This window comes from Ambystoma mexicanum, chromosome 9 (genome assembly GCF_040938575.1).
Source record: "Ambystoma mexicanum isolate Mex_15411 chromosome 9, UKY_AmexF1_1, whole genome shotgun sequence".
Lineage (NCBI taxonomy): Eukaryota > Metazoa > Chordata > Amphibia > Caudata > Ambystomatidae > Ambystoma > Ambystoma mexicanum.
Window position 1 is genome coordinate 900,483,603 of NC_090931.1, and position 16,086 is coordinate 900,499,688.

Here is a 16,086-nt window from a genome sequence, read left to right on the forward strand (position 1 = left end):
GGACAGATTATAGAGAATTAACATCAGGAAACGGAATGCAATGTCTAAAATACGCATGATAAATAGATGTGTGAGAGCTCTCTACAAGCAATGTTTGTGCACTTCCATTCTACATGGCTTGGAATCACTTGGTATGAAAGATCTTTCATGGTTAGACGTGTTGGGGGGCAAATTATAGCGAGAAATGCTAGGGCTTGGCCCTAGTATTCCTGTTTAAATCATTTGTCTGGAGCTGGGCCTCACTGTCTACCATGGCATTAAGAAGGAGGATGGTATTGTTCCTTAAATCTCGCTAAACACCCAGATGTCCTCTTCTGCATTTGTTAGGTCAATGAGCCCCAAGAACAAGTTACTCTTACCTGGTAACGTTCTTTCGATGGGATGGTCCGACGACGTATTCCTTATCTATGACAGTAACCACTACAGCTGTGCTGCTTCGGAAAATCTTTCGGCGTCTGCGTCCTGCGTCGATGACTTCGATACGCCACCCTCGAGGACCTCCTCTGACGGTACTGGATGTTATAAGTAGAACGCACGACGCCCGTAGCCTCAGTTGTAGTTTTTTCCCCAGAACGTGTGGCACCAGTCTTCTGCCAGTCTGACCACACAAAGCCTTGCGGAAACGTAAGCTGCAATCGCATAAGAAATTCTGTAGCGGGGAAGGCAGGGTGGGAGCGATATGGAATACGTCATCGGACCATCACATCGAAAGAACGTTATCAGGTAAGAGAGTAACTTGTTCTTCCAGGGAATTTGGTCCTCCGACGTATTCCATATCTATGACAGACTCCCAAAGTAGTACCAATGCAAGGAGGTGGGAAAAGAATTTAGAATACAGAAATTTAGAATTCCCAATCAAATTGTGGAGCAAAGGACCGCCTTGCCAAAGGCCAGATCCTGCCCACGGATGAAATCAAGGGAGTAGTGACGTACAAAAGTATGTACCGAAGCCCAGGTGGCTGCACCACCGATGTTACGAATAGGAACACCCCTCTGTAGGACAGTAGAGGCAGCCATACCCCTGGTAGAATGGGCCTGCAAGCCGACCGGTGGGTCCTTACCCGCCAAGCGGTAACACTCAGATAGCCAGAATAATCCAGCGAGACAAAGTCTGTTTCGTCACAGCTTGTCCCAAACACTTTCCAGCATAACCAATGAAGAGTTGATCGTCCACTCTGACCCGGGACATGCGTGAAATATAAAAGCTTAAAGGATAGTTCCGGGACTTTCTTTTTATTGTCCCTACGGGTCGGCCATGTGTTTGTAAGCATAAATCGGTAGATCGTAGGAAACTTTCCTATGGACCTTACCCGACTTTTCGCCCATTATCGCACTCGAAATCAGCCTCCATTTTGTGATAATCCTATCATTTCGCCCCATCGACCTGGCTCACCTGCCTTTGCGGCACTAAATCAAATCCCCCGCCCCTGAGCCTGACATCAGCAGACGCGTACTGCCCATTTCAAGCACGTCTCGTGTCAACAATCGCTGCGCCTCAGCTATTGACGTGTTGCCATGGAAATGGCAGGACGCCTCTTTCCCCAATAAGTATAAACAGACCGTTTCACAACATACAGCAGCAGATTTTCGATTCCATTCCTCTCTCTGTGTTACTTTGAGTATTCTGTGACTCGTTTCAGTGCTCTGGTCAGCTACCTTCGCCGCTTGTAGCCCGTGTGAACACCTGTACCATCTCTGTAAATTATTTTACTATCTTTACCGCACAATGGCCACAATAATGCCGTATATGTACGAGCCCGAGTACACCGAGGAGGAACTACTGGAAAGGCAAGCACGCGAAAACGATGGGGATTCGGACGGCAGTTGGGAGGACCAGTCAACGGATGAAGAGCCTGGACCATGTCGCATGGACGGCGTCTCCACCTGGTGCACGTGCAATCGGTGCGAGCTAATGCCAACTGAGGAGGAGAACTGCTGCTGCCGTGAAAATTCCGGGTGCTTGGCCTACATTTCGGAAAGCGAGCAAAGTCTGCAGGAAGGCGAGCAAAGTCCGCAATGCATCACCGAGCTGCCAGAGTTCAGGGAAGCCTGCCTCTCACGGACAGTGTTGAGGATGATGATGGTGCTTATGCACGAACCTCGTGGCACTGTTCGTCCGCGTAATACGAGTAACGAGTAAGTATACTCTGTTTGTGATGTCAGTGATGCCACCACTATTTCATGGTCGTCTCCCACATATAAAATTACATTTACATATCATTCGAACGCATGTAAATTGGTTCCATATAGTGCATTTTCTAGATATAATTTTTTTCTAAGAAAAATGACATGTGTTACCTGAATCGACATTGATAAGAAAGTTTGGTCAGTTTAATACAGTTTGCATCTTTTTTTTTCACAGGTGGTACAGGCTGGTGGCCTATCGTTGCTTCACTTGGTGGCTTCACGGGAGGCTCGGACACCGCGTTCGGAGAGTAATACCTGCCTGTGCGGTACTTGCCATTAGACAACATTTCCCCAGTGACAGTGGACAATACCGCGGATTTTCCCTCGATGTGCTGCAACCTCAACTTTACAATGTGTAATGTTTATTATTTATGTTTAACTAAAATCTAAAATAAAGCCCAACATATATTTTAACAATGGTTGTTTTGATTTTTTAAATGAATCTAGTGTATATTCTCCTGGGAGGGTGAGGTATTTATAAACTCACCCCCCTGCCTTCCATGTAGTAGATCCTGCAGCCATCCTCTTACATTCAGTTAGATGGCCTCTCCTTGGTGAGGCCCTGCGGCAAACGGGTCTTGTCTGCACGACCACCGCCCCGATCCACCCCCCCCCCGCCCTATCAAAGGCAGTTCGCACCAGGGTACTTGCGCTGCTGGCAAGTGGAGCTGTCAGGGAGCGATAAAGGCCAAGAGGTGCCAAAGACCATGTACACTTCAAAGTGGTCTATAGAGCATGGGTTGTTGTTCCCATGTCTACCTCCAGACCCCGTGTCTCCTGCCAAGCATCCCCCCTCACGCTGGACGCCCCCCTGCAATCCACATAAGTGTGTCTCCATTCACGAGTCTTCCTGTGTCTTGTCTGCACGACCACCGCCCCGATCCACCCCCCCCCCCGCCCTATCAAAGGCAGTTCGCACCAGGGTACTTGCGCTGCTGGCAAGTGGAGCTGTCAGGGAGCGATAAAGGCCAAGAGGTGCCAAAGACCATGTACACTTCAAAGTGGTCTATAGAGCATGGGTTGTTGTTCCCATGTCTACCTCCAGACCCTGTGTCTCCTGCCAAGCATCCCCCCTCACGCTGGACGCCCCCCTGCAATCCGCATAATGCCACGACATATACACGTCATTCATTCACAAACACACCCCTGTTTCGAATTCTTTATAACCCACTTCATATTTCTAATGAGAACTTCTTTGCGCTTTGCTAGTCAACCCGTGAAGGTGCTGGTTATCTGCTCTTCGTCTCTGTGAACTTCCGTGACCACTTTGAGCAAACTCGTCAGTTTGCAACCTGTGAACTGCTCCCTGTTCTACGACAAGAAACTACTCTGCACTAACTGTTTGTTCGTCAAGGTAAGTCCATGTACCATAATCATTTTGCGTCCAATTTTTTAATTTATATCTATTTGCTAGTAGTCATCAAATTGCATCCATGTTTTCTTTTCGTTCACGACAGTACATGCAAGGAACTAGTCACATGTTCTGAGTTTAGTCAAATTACTTTTTCTATTTTTTGAAAGTTATTGAAATACTTATCCGCATGTGAATAACGTGTATAGTTCCAAGAACCAAAACGGACCTTGCATTGAACCTTTTATGTGTCATTTAATGTTTTAACACATTGGTATTCATAGAGAATTGTTGATCTTTACTTTTCAGAACTTTCCATAATGCCTGCCTGTTCCATTGGCGGTTGCCCTTCGAAGACCCATAACAAATCTGAAGGTACTATAATGCATGTTTTCCCTAAGACAATAGATCAGATAAGAGAATGGGTCCGATATTGCGGATATCCAGCCTCTGAGCTAGAAAGTAGAGTCCTAGAAGTCTTTGTGGACAAGAGGGGTGATCGATACCGCATCTGCAGCAGGCACTTTAGCCCAGACATGTACTCCACATCATTGCTAATAAAGAAGAAAACACCGCGAGCGAGGCGAAAATTGCTCTCAACCGCTATTCCCACTCTATTCGTCCACATCCCTCCACTGGTGAGTCAAGTTTACGTATTTGTCTCTCGGCCTTGCGGTAGTTAGTGTGTAGCATTAGCTAACAATAATTTCCCCATTTATGTATCCACTCAATATGAAGGCGGAAGATTCTCCATCCGTGTCGTTATTGCAGTCATCAGCCACTTCAAGCGCCTATCGGGTAATCTTACTTAGCTATTCTGACACTGACTTGTTTTAGGCATGTAAATCAATAGTTTTAATTGATCGTGTAATTATTTTACCTAATGGTACACCACAGTACTCGTCCTCTAGTCTTTGTTTTCAGTTATAATTATTGTTATCCAAAATAATGCAAGTACTGTCTTTCAGGGAGATGCTGAGGAGTCCAACGCATTGACGACAACCGTAGATGTCACTCAGATGCTCGAGGTACGTTTCCGGACAGTTCCATCGATGGAGATCATCAGATCTTGCATTCTTGTAGCGTGATTGTTACACACAATGTTTCTTTCGTTTTTAGCCATTGGTATGTCCTTCTGTCGTCGCCCTCCTATGTGTCTTCTTTTTTCAATATTGTGTTCATTACTAATGAAAGTCCTATGTTTCAGGGAGTCGATGGAGCATTAGTCCAAGAAGAAGGGGGAGCATGCAGTTACGGGTCGGCGCAACAGCTTGCAGAAGTGTGCACCGCAGTTACAGCGTCCCTTGATGTTCTTATGCATTTCGAGGTATGGATACTGACAGATCAATCATGCGAGATCAAATGACGTGATTACATCCGCTATACTTCCTTCTTTATTAACGCAAGTACTATGTTTCAGGGAGCTGACTGAGCTTCTTCAACAAGAACATCACCCCTAGTAGTTGATGCAGATCTCTGGGTGGTGACACTTCCAACGATGGAGCAAATCGAATCATATTTAGATATCCATTATTTATTTTAGACAACTGATCATTTGTGCAGGTCTATTTAGATGAGCCGTTGACGCCTGCAGAAAGTTTATGTTCTTTTAAACAAAATAGAAAACCATAGTAATGCAATTACTGTGTTTCAGGGAGTTGCTGAAGCGTCATCTTCAATAATATCATCAATGGAAGTCTCTGCGGAGCCCGAGGTATGGATCTTGACAGTTCAATCTAACTAGATCAACAATGCGTGAACTATTGTCGTTTGAATGTTCTACACAATGCGTTCATTCGTGTTTTGCTATTGAGATGTACGTATGGGTATTGGTCCCCAAGTACATTTTGTGTTTTCAATATTATTATACATACTAATGAAAGTTCTATGTTTCAGGGAGTCGATGGAGCCTCAGTGAGTGATGGATGTGCTTATCATGAAAATATAGTCGTTGCAGCGCGAGAGGAAGTGGAGACATGCACACACGAGTCGGAGCAACAGCGTCCAGATGTTGAAGTTCGAGGCAAGAAAGTTTCAAAGAAAAGAAAGCAAAAGAAGGTTAGTGTCCTGTTCACTATATTATGTTGTCTTTCACTGTCAATAGTTCAATACTGTAAGTTGTGTTTAAACTGAACATCCCTTTTCTAATCTGTCCTCTAGTTGCGAGTGGGTGTAAGAACTAGATCTACACAGACAGTGAAGCGAACGAGAGATGTTGCTTGTCAAACCTTTTGGCAGGGACTTGAGACTGGAGATGCATCGTGCCAATGGGAAGAATATGAAGTGATTGACAACGGAGCTATACCACCACCAGCCATTGATAGTGAATGTCCTCCTGGTAGTTTGGATGCAGTCGGAGATCAATTCACAGAATCCACACCCGCAAAAAATAAGAGCGCGCGAAAGTTGAAGACATTGTTTTTTTCTCCCATCTCCGGACAAGGAACAGATGTTGCAATGGAAGAGAATGAAGTGGACGACAATGAAACACCATCAATATCACTCAGCATAGCGGAAGACGATATCAGAGATTGTACCTTTCATGCGAGTGACATGTCCTCAACGTTACAGGCCGAACCAGCTGGGATGCAGAGTGACAGTATAAGGAAAGAGGCCAAATTCATTGTATTCGATAGCTGTTTGATGGATATTATTATGATGATGAAATGTGGGCATTGGGTTGGTGGGGAAGTATGTGGGGAGCCATTGATTAATGTGACTCGTGCAATTCGAGGCACTAACCTTAAAATACATGCCACCTGTACACAATATCATCCGTTCGCATGGTCTGCACAACCCATGCTGGGGCAACTGCCAGCAGGAAATCTACTTTGTGCAGCGGCCGCACTTTTTAGTGGTTCAAGTTTTAAAAAGTTACAGTATTTCTTTCAGTTTGTGGGAATCCATTTCATTGCGAAAAGTCAGCTCTACAAATACCAAACCGATTATCTATTTCCAGCCATCAGCGAAGCTTGGAGAATGGAAAAAATGTCAATGGAAACTACATTCGCGGGCAAACGCTTCAGGCTAGCCGGTGATGGACAGTGCGACAGCCCAGGATTTTCAGCCAAGTACTGCACCTACCACTTTCAGGACATGGAAAGTAAGAAAATTGTGAGTTCGGTGGTCGTGCAGGTGTCACAAAGTACATCCTCAGTGGCCATGGAGAAAGTTGGCTTTGTAGCATCATTGCAAGAACTACAATCGCGGGGAATGGTGATCGACCTGATAGCCACGGACAGACACGTTTCAATTGCCAAGACAATGAGAGAAGAGTACAAAAATATAAATCACCAATTTGACGTATGGCATCTTGCAAAAACAATCAATAAAAAATTGTCGGCTGCAGGAAAAAAAAAAGATATGCAAGGTATTTCACAGTGGTCCAAGTCAATCAGCAACCATCTTTGGTGGAGCTCAAAAACATGTGAAGGGTCGTTGGAAATTCTACTGGAAAAATGGCGGTCAGTAATGTTGCACTGTAGCAACGTACATCGATGGTCGACAAATGAGCATTTCCACAAATGTGAACATGGCCATTTGTCCACAGAGGAGGCACGGAAGAAGAAGTGGTTGAGTCTGTTTCAGGGGCGGGGGATTTGATTTAGTGCCGCAAAGGCAGGTGAGCCAGGTCGATGCGGCAGAATGATAGGATTATCACAAAATGGAGGCTGATTTCGAGTGCGATAATGGGCGAAAAGTCGGGTAAGGTCCATAGGAAAGTTTCCTACGATCTACCGATTTATGCTTACAAACACATGGCCGACCCGTAGGGACAATAAAAAAAAAGTCCCGGAACTATCCTTTAACGCTCTCCTAGGATCAAGCCTATGGAGCCTCTCCTCTTCCTTACCAGGATGTGGAGGAGGAGGATAAAACGCCGGAAGAACAACCGTCTGGCCTAAATGAAATTCCGACACCACCATCTGAAGAAAGGAAGTACAAACGCTAAGGACAACCCTGTCCTTATGAAACAAAGTGAAGGGTGGCTGAACTGAAAGTGCCTGTAACTCACTCTGCGAGCGGAAGCGACCGCAACCAAAAATATAGTTTTAAGGGTTAACAGTCTCAAAGGGCATGAATGCAAAAGCTCAAACGGAGCACCCATCAGAAACTTGAGAACAAGGTTCAAATCCCAACCGGGCACCTGGAAAGGTGACGGAGGAAACACATTAGTGAGCCCTTTCAGAAACTGAGAAATTAAAGGAATTTTAAAATAGGAACACACTTCAGACGAGCGCTTAAATATAGACAGCGCCGCCAGGTAACCTTTAACGGTACCCACATGCAAGCCCCTGTGGGTCAAAGAAAGCAAAAAGACAGAACCATGGGAATGTCACATGCAAAAGGATCCACATTCTTAACCCTGCACCAGTCGCATAAATTATGCCAACGGTACAGGGACTTTGATGCTGGAGTCTGGCCGAGAGCAACACCTCCATCACGTCTTCAGGGAGGTCCCAATCCTTATACCTCAACCTTTCAGAAACCAAGCATGAAGGTTGAGGGATCTGACCTCTGGATGGAGAACCTGACACCCCTCCCGTGAGAGCAGATCGTCTCGGTAGGGAAGATGACGTGGAGGGCAGATGGACAAGTCGAGAAGGTCCGGGTACCACGTCCTCCGGGCCCACGCCGGAGCAATGAGGATCGTCCGGGAACCGAACCTCCGTAATCTCTGCAGTACATGCGGGATGACGGGGACTGGAGGAAACGCGTACAGCAGTGGGAATGACCACACCACCACGAACGTGTCTCCTAAGGCTCATTTTGGAGGAAATTCCCACGAGCAGAACCTCTCTCACTTCCGGTTGACACTGGAGCGAAGAGATCTACGTGAGGGGTCCCCCCAAAGGGTGAAGATCTCCAGGAGAATCTCCTGAGCGAACTCCCACTCGTGAGAGATCGCGCTCTGCCTGCTCAGAGCGTCTGTCTCGTTTTCGTCTCCGGCCAGATGAACTGCCGAGAACCAGAGCTGAATCGCCTCCCTGCACAGAGGAAGTGACCCTGCCCCTCCCCTTTTTTTTAAGGTAGTGCATGGCCACCATGTTGTCCGTCAGGATCAGGACATTCTTCACTCGCACAGTCGGCAGAAAAGCCTTCAGGGCTAGTATGACGGCCCTCAACTCCAACAGATTGATATGGAGTCTGGACTCCGACGGAGACCAACGACCACTGATTGTCAACTTGTTGGCATGAGCTCCCCATCCCGTGAGGGATGCGTCCGTCACAATCGTCACCTCCGACCAGGGTAGCCAAAATGGAGCCCCCTTCATCAGATTGTCTTCAACGGCCCACCACAGAAGGTCCCGGGCGACCGAGGACGGCACCTGAACAGGGTCCGACAACCTGCCGGAGGACTGAGACCACTGGAGCTTGAGTGCCCATTGCAAAGATCTCATCCGCAACCTGGCCTCCACCACCAGAAGAATGCAGGATGCCATGAGGCCGAGCAATCTCAAGAACTCGAACGCTGGGAGACTCTGGGCAAGCTGAAACTTGTGCACCATCTGCTGAATGTGATGAGCCCTCACCTGGGGAGGAAAACACTGCCCCCGGGACGTGTCGAGCACTGCTCCGATGTACTGGAGCCTCTGAGTTGGTGTCAAATTGGACTTCTTTAAGTTGAGGGAGAAGGCCAGCTTGTGGAGGGAGTGGCAGGTGACTGACAGATGATCCAGGACTTGCTCGGGAGAGCACACCCTGATCAACCAATCGTCCAGGTAGGGGTAGATGTGAATCCCCCCCCTTTCCTGAGGTGCGCTGCCACCACTACCATGAGATTGGTGAAGACCTTCGGGGCGGAGGTCAATACGAACGGCAGAACCCAAAACAGAAAGTGCGAGTCCCCAACCGCGAACCTCAGGTACTTCTTGTGCTTTGGATGTATCGGCACATGAAAATAAGCGTCCTTGAGGTCCAGACACACCAACCAGTCCTGAAGTTGAAGGGCCTGGAGGACTTGAGAGAGAGTAACCATCTTGAACTTGTCCTTCCTGAGGAGTTTGTTCAAACCGCGCAAGTCCATGATGGGTCTCAATCCCCAGTCTTTCTTGGAAATCAAAAAATAAGGGGAATACCATCCCTTGTTCCTCTCCGCTACAGGCACCAGTTCTATGGCGCCTTTCTCCAGCAAGGATTGAATTTCCTGCGCAAGGAGCGGATCCGGACTCTTCAAAGAGAGATTCCCCGGTGGATTGTCTTGAGGCCTCTGCCGGAAAGGAAGACAGTAGCCGTGGGTTATGATCTCCAGAAAACACACATCTGAAGTAATGGCGCGCCACTCTGCAAGATGCTGCGCCAGCCTTCCCCCAACCGGCGAACCATGGGACATGGCCTCATGACTGAGCTGAAGCGGCTGCGGCGTTGCCTGAGGGCAAAGAGGCAACAGCCTGAGTGGCCTTGGCACCTCGAGTACCTTGTTTTCCACCTCTGGCACTCCTACGTTGGCCCCTTTGACTGGCAGCTCCTCTCGCTTTACCAAAGGATGAGTAATAACGAAAGGAACCTCCCCTCCATTGCTGTCCGCTAGGTGTCGAACTGCAGCACCCAACGACTTTGCTGCAGCTTTTGAGGTCTGCAACCTCTCAAGGTTCTCGTCGGCCTTGCTGCCAAAAAGATGTTCCCCATCAAAGGGCCTGTTGAGGAGCCGGGCCTGCACATCAGGAGCAAACCCCGACTTCCGCAACCACGCAAACCTGCGTATCACGGTGCTCGCCGCCATGGACCGGCTGACGCAATCTGCTATGTCCAAACCCGACTGAACGGCCTCACACATGGCATCCTTGCCATCCTGAACCATGGCAAGGAAACCATCCCGTTCGTCCCCTGCGGGAATATGTTCGCCGCTAAGGAAACAATTCCACAGAGTGTGCGTGAAACGTGGCAAGGCACATATGGAGTTGGCCGCCTGACGCTCCATACCCCCTGAAGAAAACACTTTCTTTGCCCAGCCGTCAAAACGCTTGTCGTCCCTATCAGGAGGGATGGTAGGATACAATGCCTGCTTTGTCTGGGCCATAGACGCCTGCACCATCAAACTCTCCGGAGTGGGGTGCTTGGACAAGTAGCAGGGGTCGCTACTGGCTGGGCGGTATTTTCACGGCAAAGACTTGCCCACTGCCGGGAGACTCTCCGGAGCAGTCCAAGCTGCCGTCACCCTCCTCTGTAGAGCCATATTAAACGGCAGTACCAGGTCAGTTGGTGGACCAAGGTCGAGGATATCCGTAAGGTCATCCTGAAGCAACTCCCCTCGGGGAGCAGACCATCCCAAGTACTCGGTGAACCTAGACATAAGGCGCCGGTACGAGGAGTCGGCATGAGTGCCAGGCTCAGGCCTACAAAACTCCACTTCCGGAGAGGTGTCCAGCCCACTAGCATCATGCAGGGACTGCCTCAGTTCCTCAAATTGGCTATGGCCCGAGAGAATCTCGACAGGCACCGCATTAGGAACCATGCCTTCATCAGAGCCTTCATCCACCTCTGAAATAAACTCAAGATGGCGGTAAGAAGGCACAGAATGTGAACCAAAGCCATGCTTGACCTTGGCCAGAGCCTTTCTAGGGGGTTCCACAGAGCCCCAGGGTAAACCCGTTGACACAGCCTCAAAAAGCGTGGAGTGAATCGGCGTCAATGCCGAATGCAGTGCCGACAGCATTGATGGCATCGACACAGGCCTCAGGCCGGAGCCCCGAGCGTGTCCTTCGACAGCCTGGGCACCTATGGCGTCAACGACTTCTTCGGAGGCGGGGCCTCGAAAGAGTCCGTCGACGACCTTGGCGCCACCAGCGTCGACTTCTTCCTCGAAGACATCACAGGTTCACACAGTCTCGAGCGCGTCGAGGACCAGAACCTGGACCGGGCATGACCAGAACAATTCCCCTTGTCCGAGCGGGACCTCTCCCGCGAATCCTGCCGACCACCCGAGCCCGGCAAAGGCGTGCGAGCGGTGTCTCTCGACCGATCACGACCGACCCCGCTCGGAAGCGCGGATGGACCAGTGCCCTGCGATTCGAGAATCACCAACATTTTCTTCCAAAAGGAAGCCCATTCCTCCGACGTCGCCTGCTTGGTAGGGTAAGCGAACCGCCGACGGAAGAGGACGGGGAAGGCGACCGATGACGGCGCTTCCGGGAGTGCCTTGAAGAGGCAGAGGAGTGGCGGGACGGACTCCGGCACCGAGATCCACTGGACTTCCGACGACGACGCAGAGAGTCGCCTCTCGAATCGTCCGTCGAAAGCCCCGCAGACCTCGACTTCCATGGCTTAGACACCTTACTTCTTCTTGCACTCCCGCAAGGCTATAGACGTGAGTGACTGGCAGTCGACACAGTCATCCGTGTCATGGGCCTCCCCGAGGCACCAGAGGCAGGCGTCGTGCGAGTGCGTAACCAACATCTTGGACCCACAGTCCTCGCACTTCTTAAATCCTGGACGCGGGGAGGAAGACGAGGTAGACATCTTCACGAAGAAGAAACTTCACAAAATGAACAGTTTTGAAGAACCGAGAAACAACAGAAACTCCAAAGAGTCGAGGCGCGCTGAGATTCCCGAAGCGAACACGTTCGCGGAAAAAACAGAACTGAGGCCACGGGCGTTGTGCGTCCTACTTATAACATCCAGTGACGACGGCCGTCGGAGGAGGTCCTCGAGGGCGGCGTATCGACGTCATCGACGCAGGACGCAGAAAGATTTTACGAAGCAGCACAGCTGTGGTGATTACAGTCATAGATATGGAATACGTCGGAGGACCCAATCCCCTCGAAATACTCACTTTGGGCAGAGATACAAGCAGCTCCTTATATATTACTGAGGTAGATGCACCTAAAAAAGTAAGACCCCAATTGGTCTCTTGGGTGTCTCTTGGGGGTGCAATGACCCTCCGAGTGACCACTTCAGTTTTAACACAAGGCAGTGTCCGGTGATTATCATTCTACTACATTCGCTGTTGAGAAAAATAGAAAAGCCAAGTATACCCAACTTATAAGACAACACTCACTGTTAATATGCAGTACCACAGGAAAAGGGCCATACATGCATTGGCACATTCTGTAAAACACTCACGGTTAATACTCCATGCCAAAGACCAGCATCTCTCTTGAAGTCCAGGACGTTCGTTAATGTTTCAGCTGAAAGCAGAGAAACTTGAACTGCAGGGCTGAACAAAACATGCATATCAATAGTCCAACATGTTCTCATAAGAAATCCAAACCCACAGGGAAACTGTGCTCAGGCTATCCCCCACACCCTCTAGGTTTGACGTGGCTCAACCAAATAAAGCGATTGCTACTCAGTCCTTCGCCAATGCCAACTTAATATGTGCCTAACAAATTCACTCTCAAACTCAAACCCTCTTTTTCAAGTACAACCACTACTAATATGCAGGGAGCATTCACTTCAATCAAAAGTTCATGGACAGTTGAAGGGAAATTGTCTCCAAATCCTGATCTTGCTTGATGCGAGAAATTAAAGTTACTCACCATAGTGGCTAGAGTACTCCTAGTCGATAGTCCCCTTTCCTCCATCCTTGTGGGGGATTCCACCGAACAAGAGCATAGGGTGGAGCTGCCATACCCTGCCTCATATCTAGCGCAAAGCTAAAAGGTTAATCAGAACCGCCTGATCAAACTCTGCATCGGGCATGGAGCCGGTGTCCAGTGAGTAGGTCTTACAGAAGGCAGGCAGACAGAGTGGCCCGTAGCCACCTTGCTGATGACATCCCAAGTAGCATGTCTCTGGAACGTGACAGCCGTGGCCTTGGCTCTGATCGCATGGGCAGGAGTTCTCACAGGGATGGGTTTGCCCATGGCCTTGTACGCCTCCGGGATGGCCTGAAGTATCCAATGGGCGATGGAAGCCTCGGAAGCCTGAGAGCCGGAGGCACGAGCCCCCAAATGTCACAAACAATGCCTCAGATTTCCTCAAGGATTCAATCCAAAGGAGATAAACCTTGAGGACCCTCTTGAGGTCCAAGGAATGTAGGGCTCTCTGAGAAACCTGAAGGTGTCTCCCTAACCTGTCCCCGGGAATCTGTCATCCAGGTGGCCAGGACACAGCCATCGCTATTGGATCCAGTTACTGGGGGTGGACCAGTGTGGGAGATCACCTAGAGGGGGAGGGGGGTCCTCGGGGAGTGGAGCAGGAACACCAGCGGGTGAGATGCAGTATTCCCCTTCTCATAACCCCTCTTCCCTATCTTACTACCTAGGATATTCAACCTCTCTACGCACGCCCCTTTTCTAACACGAACACTCACACACCACAAGAGAGAACAGACTAAAGTTAGGTCCCATTGCCTGACATGTCCCACCACGAAGGTCAGGCAAAGTCAGGCAATTGACCAGAATCACTCACACCTGACAGCCCTTTCCCTTCCCCACAGGGATTAAAGGTGCAGCACGAGAGCACCCTACGAGCGAGGCAGACAGTGAGATGAGACAGCTATCCCAGTGCAGCAATTCAAGAGAAGGAAAAAGGCGGTGAGAAACGAGGTCGTGACAAGGAGTGAAGCGACCTTGCCCTTTCCGACCCAGACCCTCGATTCCTCTGTGGATGAAATCGTAAGACCGTGAACAATAGCTAACGTGTGCTGCAGCAGATGTCAACGGTAAACTCACACCAGAGGCAACCTTGACTGACACCTTTGTATGAGGACTTGAATGAGTCCCCCTCTGTAGATGAAATTGTAAACATATCAGTGCACTCTACAGAAGGCTGTAGGGAGAATAATGTGTGGTTCACCTCAGAGTTGCAAGCACTTAAGAGTGAAAAAACTAAAACACTCTATAAATGCAAAAAATCTCTCATGGAGTTTGATAAAGATATATATAAAATTGCAGCAAAGATTCAAGGCAGTTGTCATCCTGGCTAAAAATCATGCCTACATGACCGAATTATCAAAGCACAGTCCCAACCAAGAGAATTATTCAAAATATTGAAGGAATTGGAACATCCAAGTAAAGATAACACAAACAATGTCATTAAAGACGCTGAATGCTGTACTTCAATTCAAGATCCTATGTTTAAATAAATTAAACACCATTAAAGATAAGATTGAGGTCACTAAGAAAGCGATAACTCCTATTGACATTGAAACTTTGAGCACCACCCGAACAATGTGGAAGCCAGAGGAACGGTTCTCATTTAAACCTGTGAGTGAATCCGAACTGACATTGATACTAGAAAAACTGAAACCTACCAATTTTAAAGGGGATGTCTGTCCCGCCCTGGCCATAAAGGCAGGCACTCAATACTTACTCCCGCAATTCGTAAATTTGTCAATGCATCATTCAGTGAGGGGTGTCTCCCCAATCCTATTAAGAATATGTGGATTATACCCCTACTAAAAAAACTAGCCTTTGCCCGCTGAACCCACGGAACTATCGTCCTATAGCCAACTCCCCATTTCTGCTCAAGATTTTGGATCGAGTCGCCTATACACAGGTTTTAACCTATCTTAGATCCAACAACATTCTGAACAAATGGCAGTCGGGGTTCAGAGAAATCCATGGTACAGAGACAGCACTGCTGGGATCTTAAGTCCAGGCTGCTGCGATATATGGACAATGGACAGATGGTTATGCTCATACTTCTCGACCTCTCCGCCGCCTTTGACCTGGTGGACCACGCACTGCTGGTCTCCAGGTTGGAGGAGGTTGCAGGATTCTCAAGATCTGCAGCATGCTGGGTTGAATCCTTCCTTAGCAAGCATCAATGCCGGGTAAGCAGCGCATTGGCGGATGCAAAACCTATTGAGCACCTGCAAGTAGTACCACAAGGGGCCTGTCTTTCCCCAGTATTTTATAATATTTTTACCATCCCATTCTTTGACTTCTTGGAAGAAAATAAAATTGAGTTAACAAATTATGCAGACGACACACAATGCGTCGTCCCCCTTTCTGGCAATTTTGTGGATGATGAGATTATGATCAACATGATATATTGATTGATCCAATGCTGGATGCACAGTAATGTGCTTGCACTTAACACCAGCAAAACTGAGTTGATGCTGGTGGGTACAGAAGCCAAAACTCATAAAATGGAGATAGAATACGCACAGCTTCAAATTGATGGCTGTGAGATTAAAACAAACAAAGTAAAGAACCTGGGGGTTTACTTTGACCATAATCTTAACATGAAGGCACAGGTTAGTAGCCTGGTTGCCTCAGTCTCATACTGCATTATATTATTGGCACATGCACGCCCATTCTTTTTCAGAGAAAACAGAGGTACTTGTCAGGACTCTAATGGGATCCAGACTTGATTATTGTAGTAGCCTGTTAGTTGGTCTGGCTACAACACAGGTTAATCGGCTTCAAGTTGTGCAGAACAACGCTGTTAGAATTATAATGGATCTTAATAGAAAAGATAAAATTTCTGATGCCGGGAAGAGTCTATGTTGGCTCTCTATGAAAGCCAGAATCACTTTTTGACTTCTGATTACCCGAAATTGCCTCAAAAGTACAGCACCAGCATATCTGAAAGTAAAATCGAACTCACACAATTTAAGATCGAATAACACTATCCAACTAAAAATTCCAGCTTGTAGA

General features: G+C 48.3%; 1 protein-coding gene across 5 annotated transcripts in view; it reads right to left on the reverse strand.

Annotated features, from left to right (window-relative positions):
* Positions 1-16,086, reverse strand: part of DIP2A (disco interacting protein 2 homolog A) — a 2,340,120-nt gene that overhangs the window by 1,392,521 nt on the left and 931,513 nt on the right. For all 5 annotated transcript variants that reach the window (XR_011274713.1, XR_011274712.1, XM_069616034.1 and 2 more), the window contains one exon: positions 12,602-12,666. Coding sequence is in view for 3 of the 5 variants with exons in the window: in XM_069616034.1 (XP_069472135.1) it covers positions 12,602-12,666 (65 nt within the window). In the remaining 2 variants the exon portion in view is untranslated. The remainder of the gene's footprint in view (positions 1-12,601; positions 12,667-16,086) is intronic.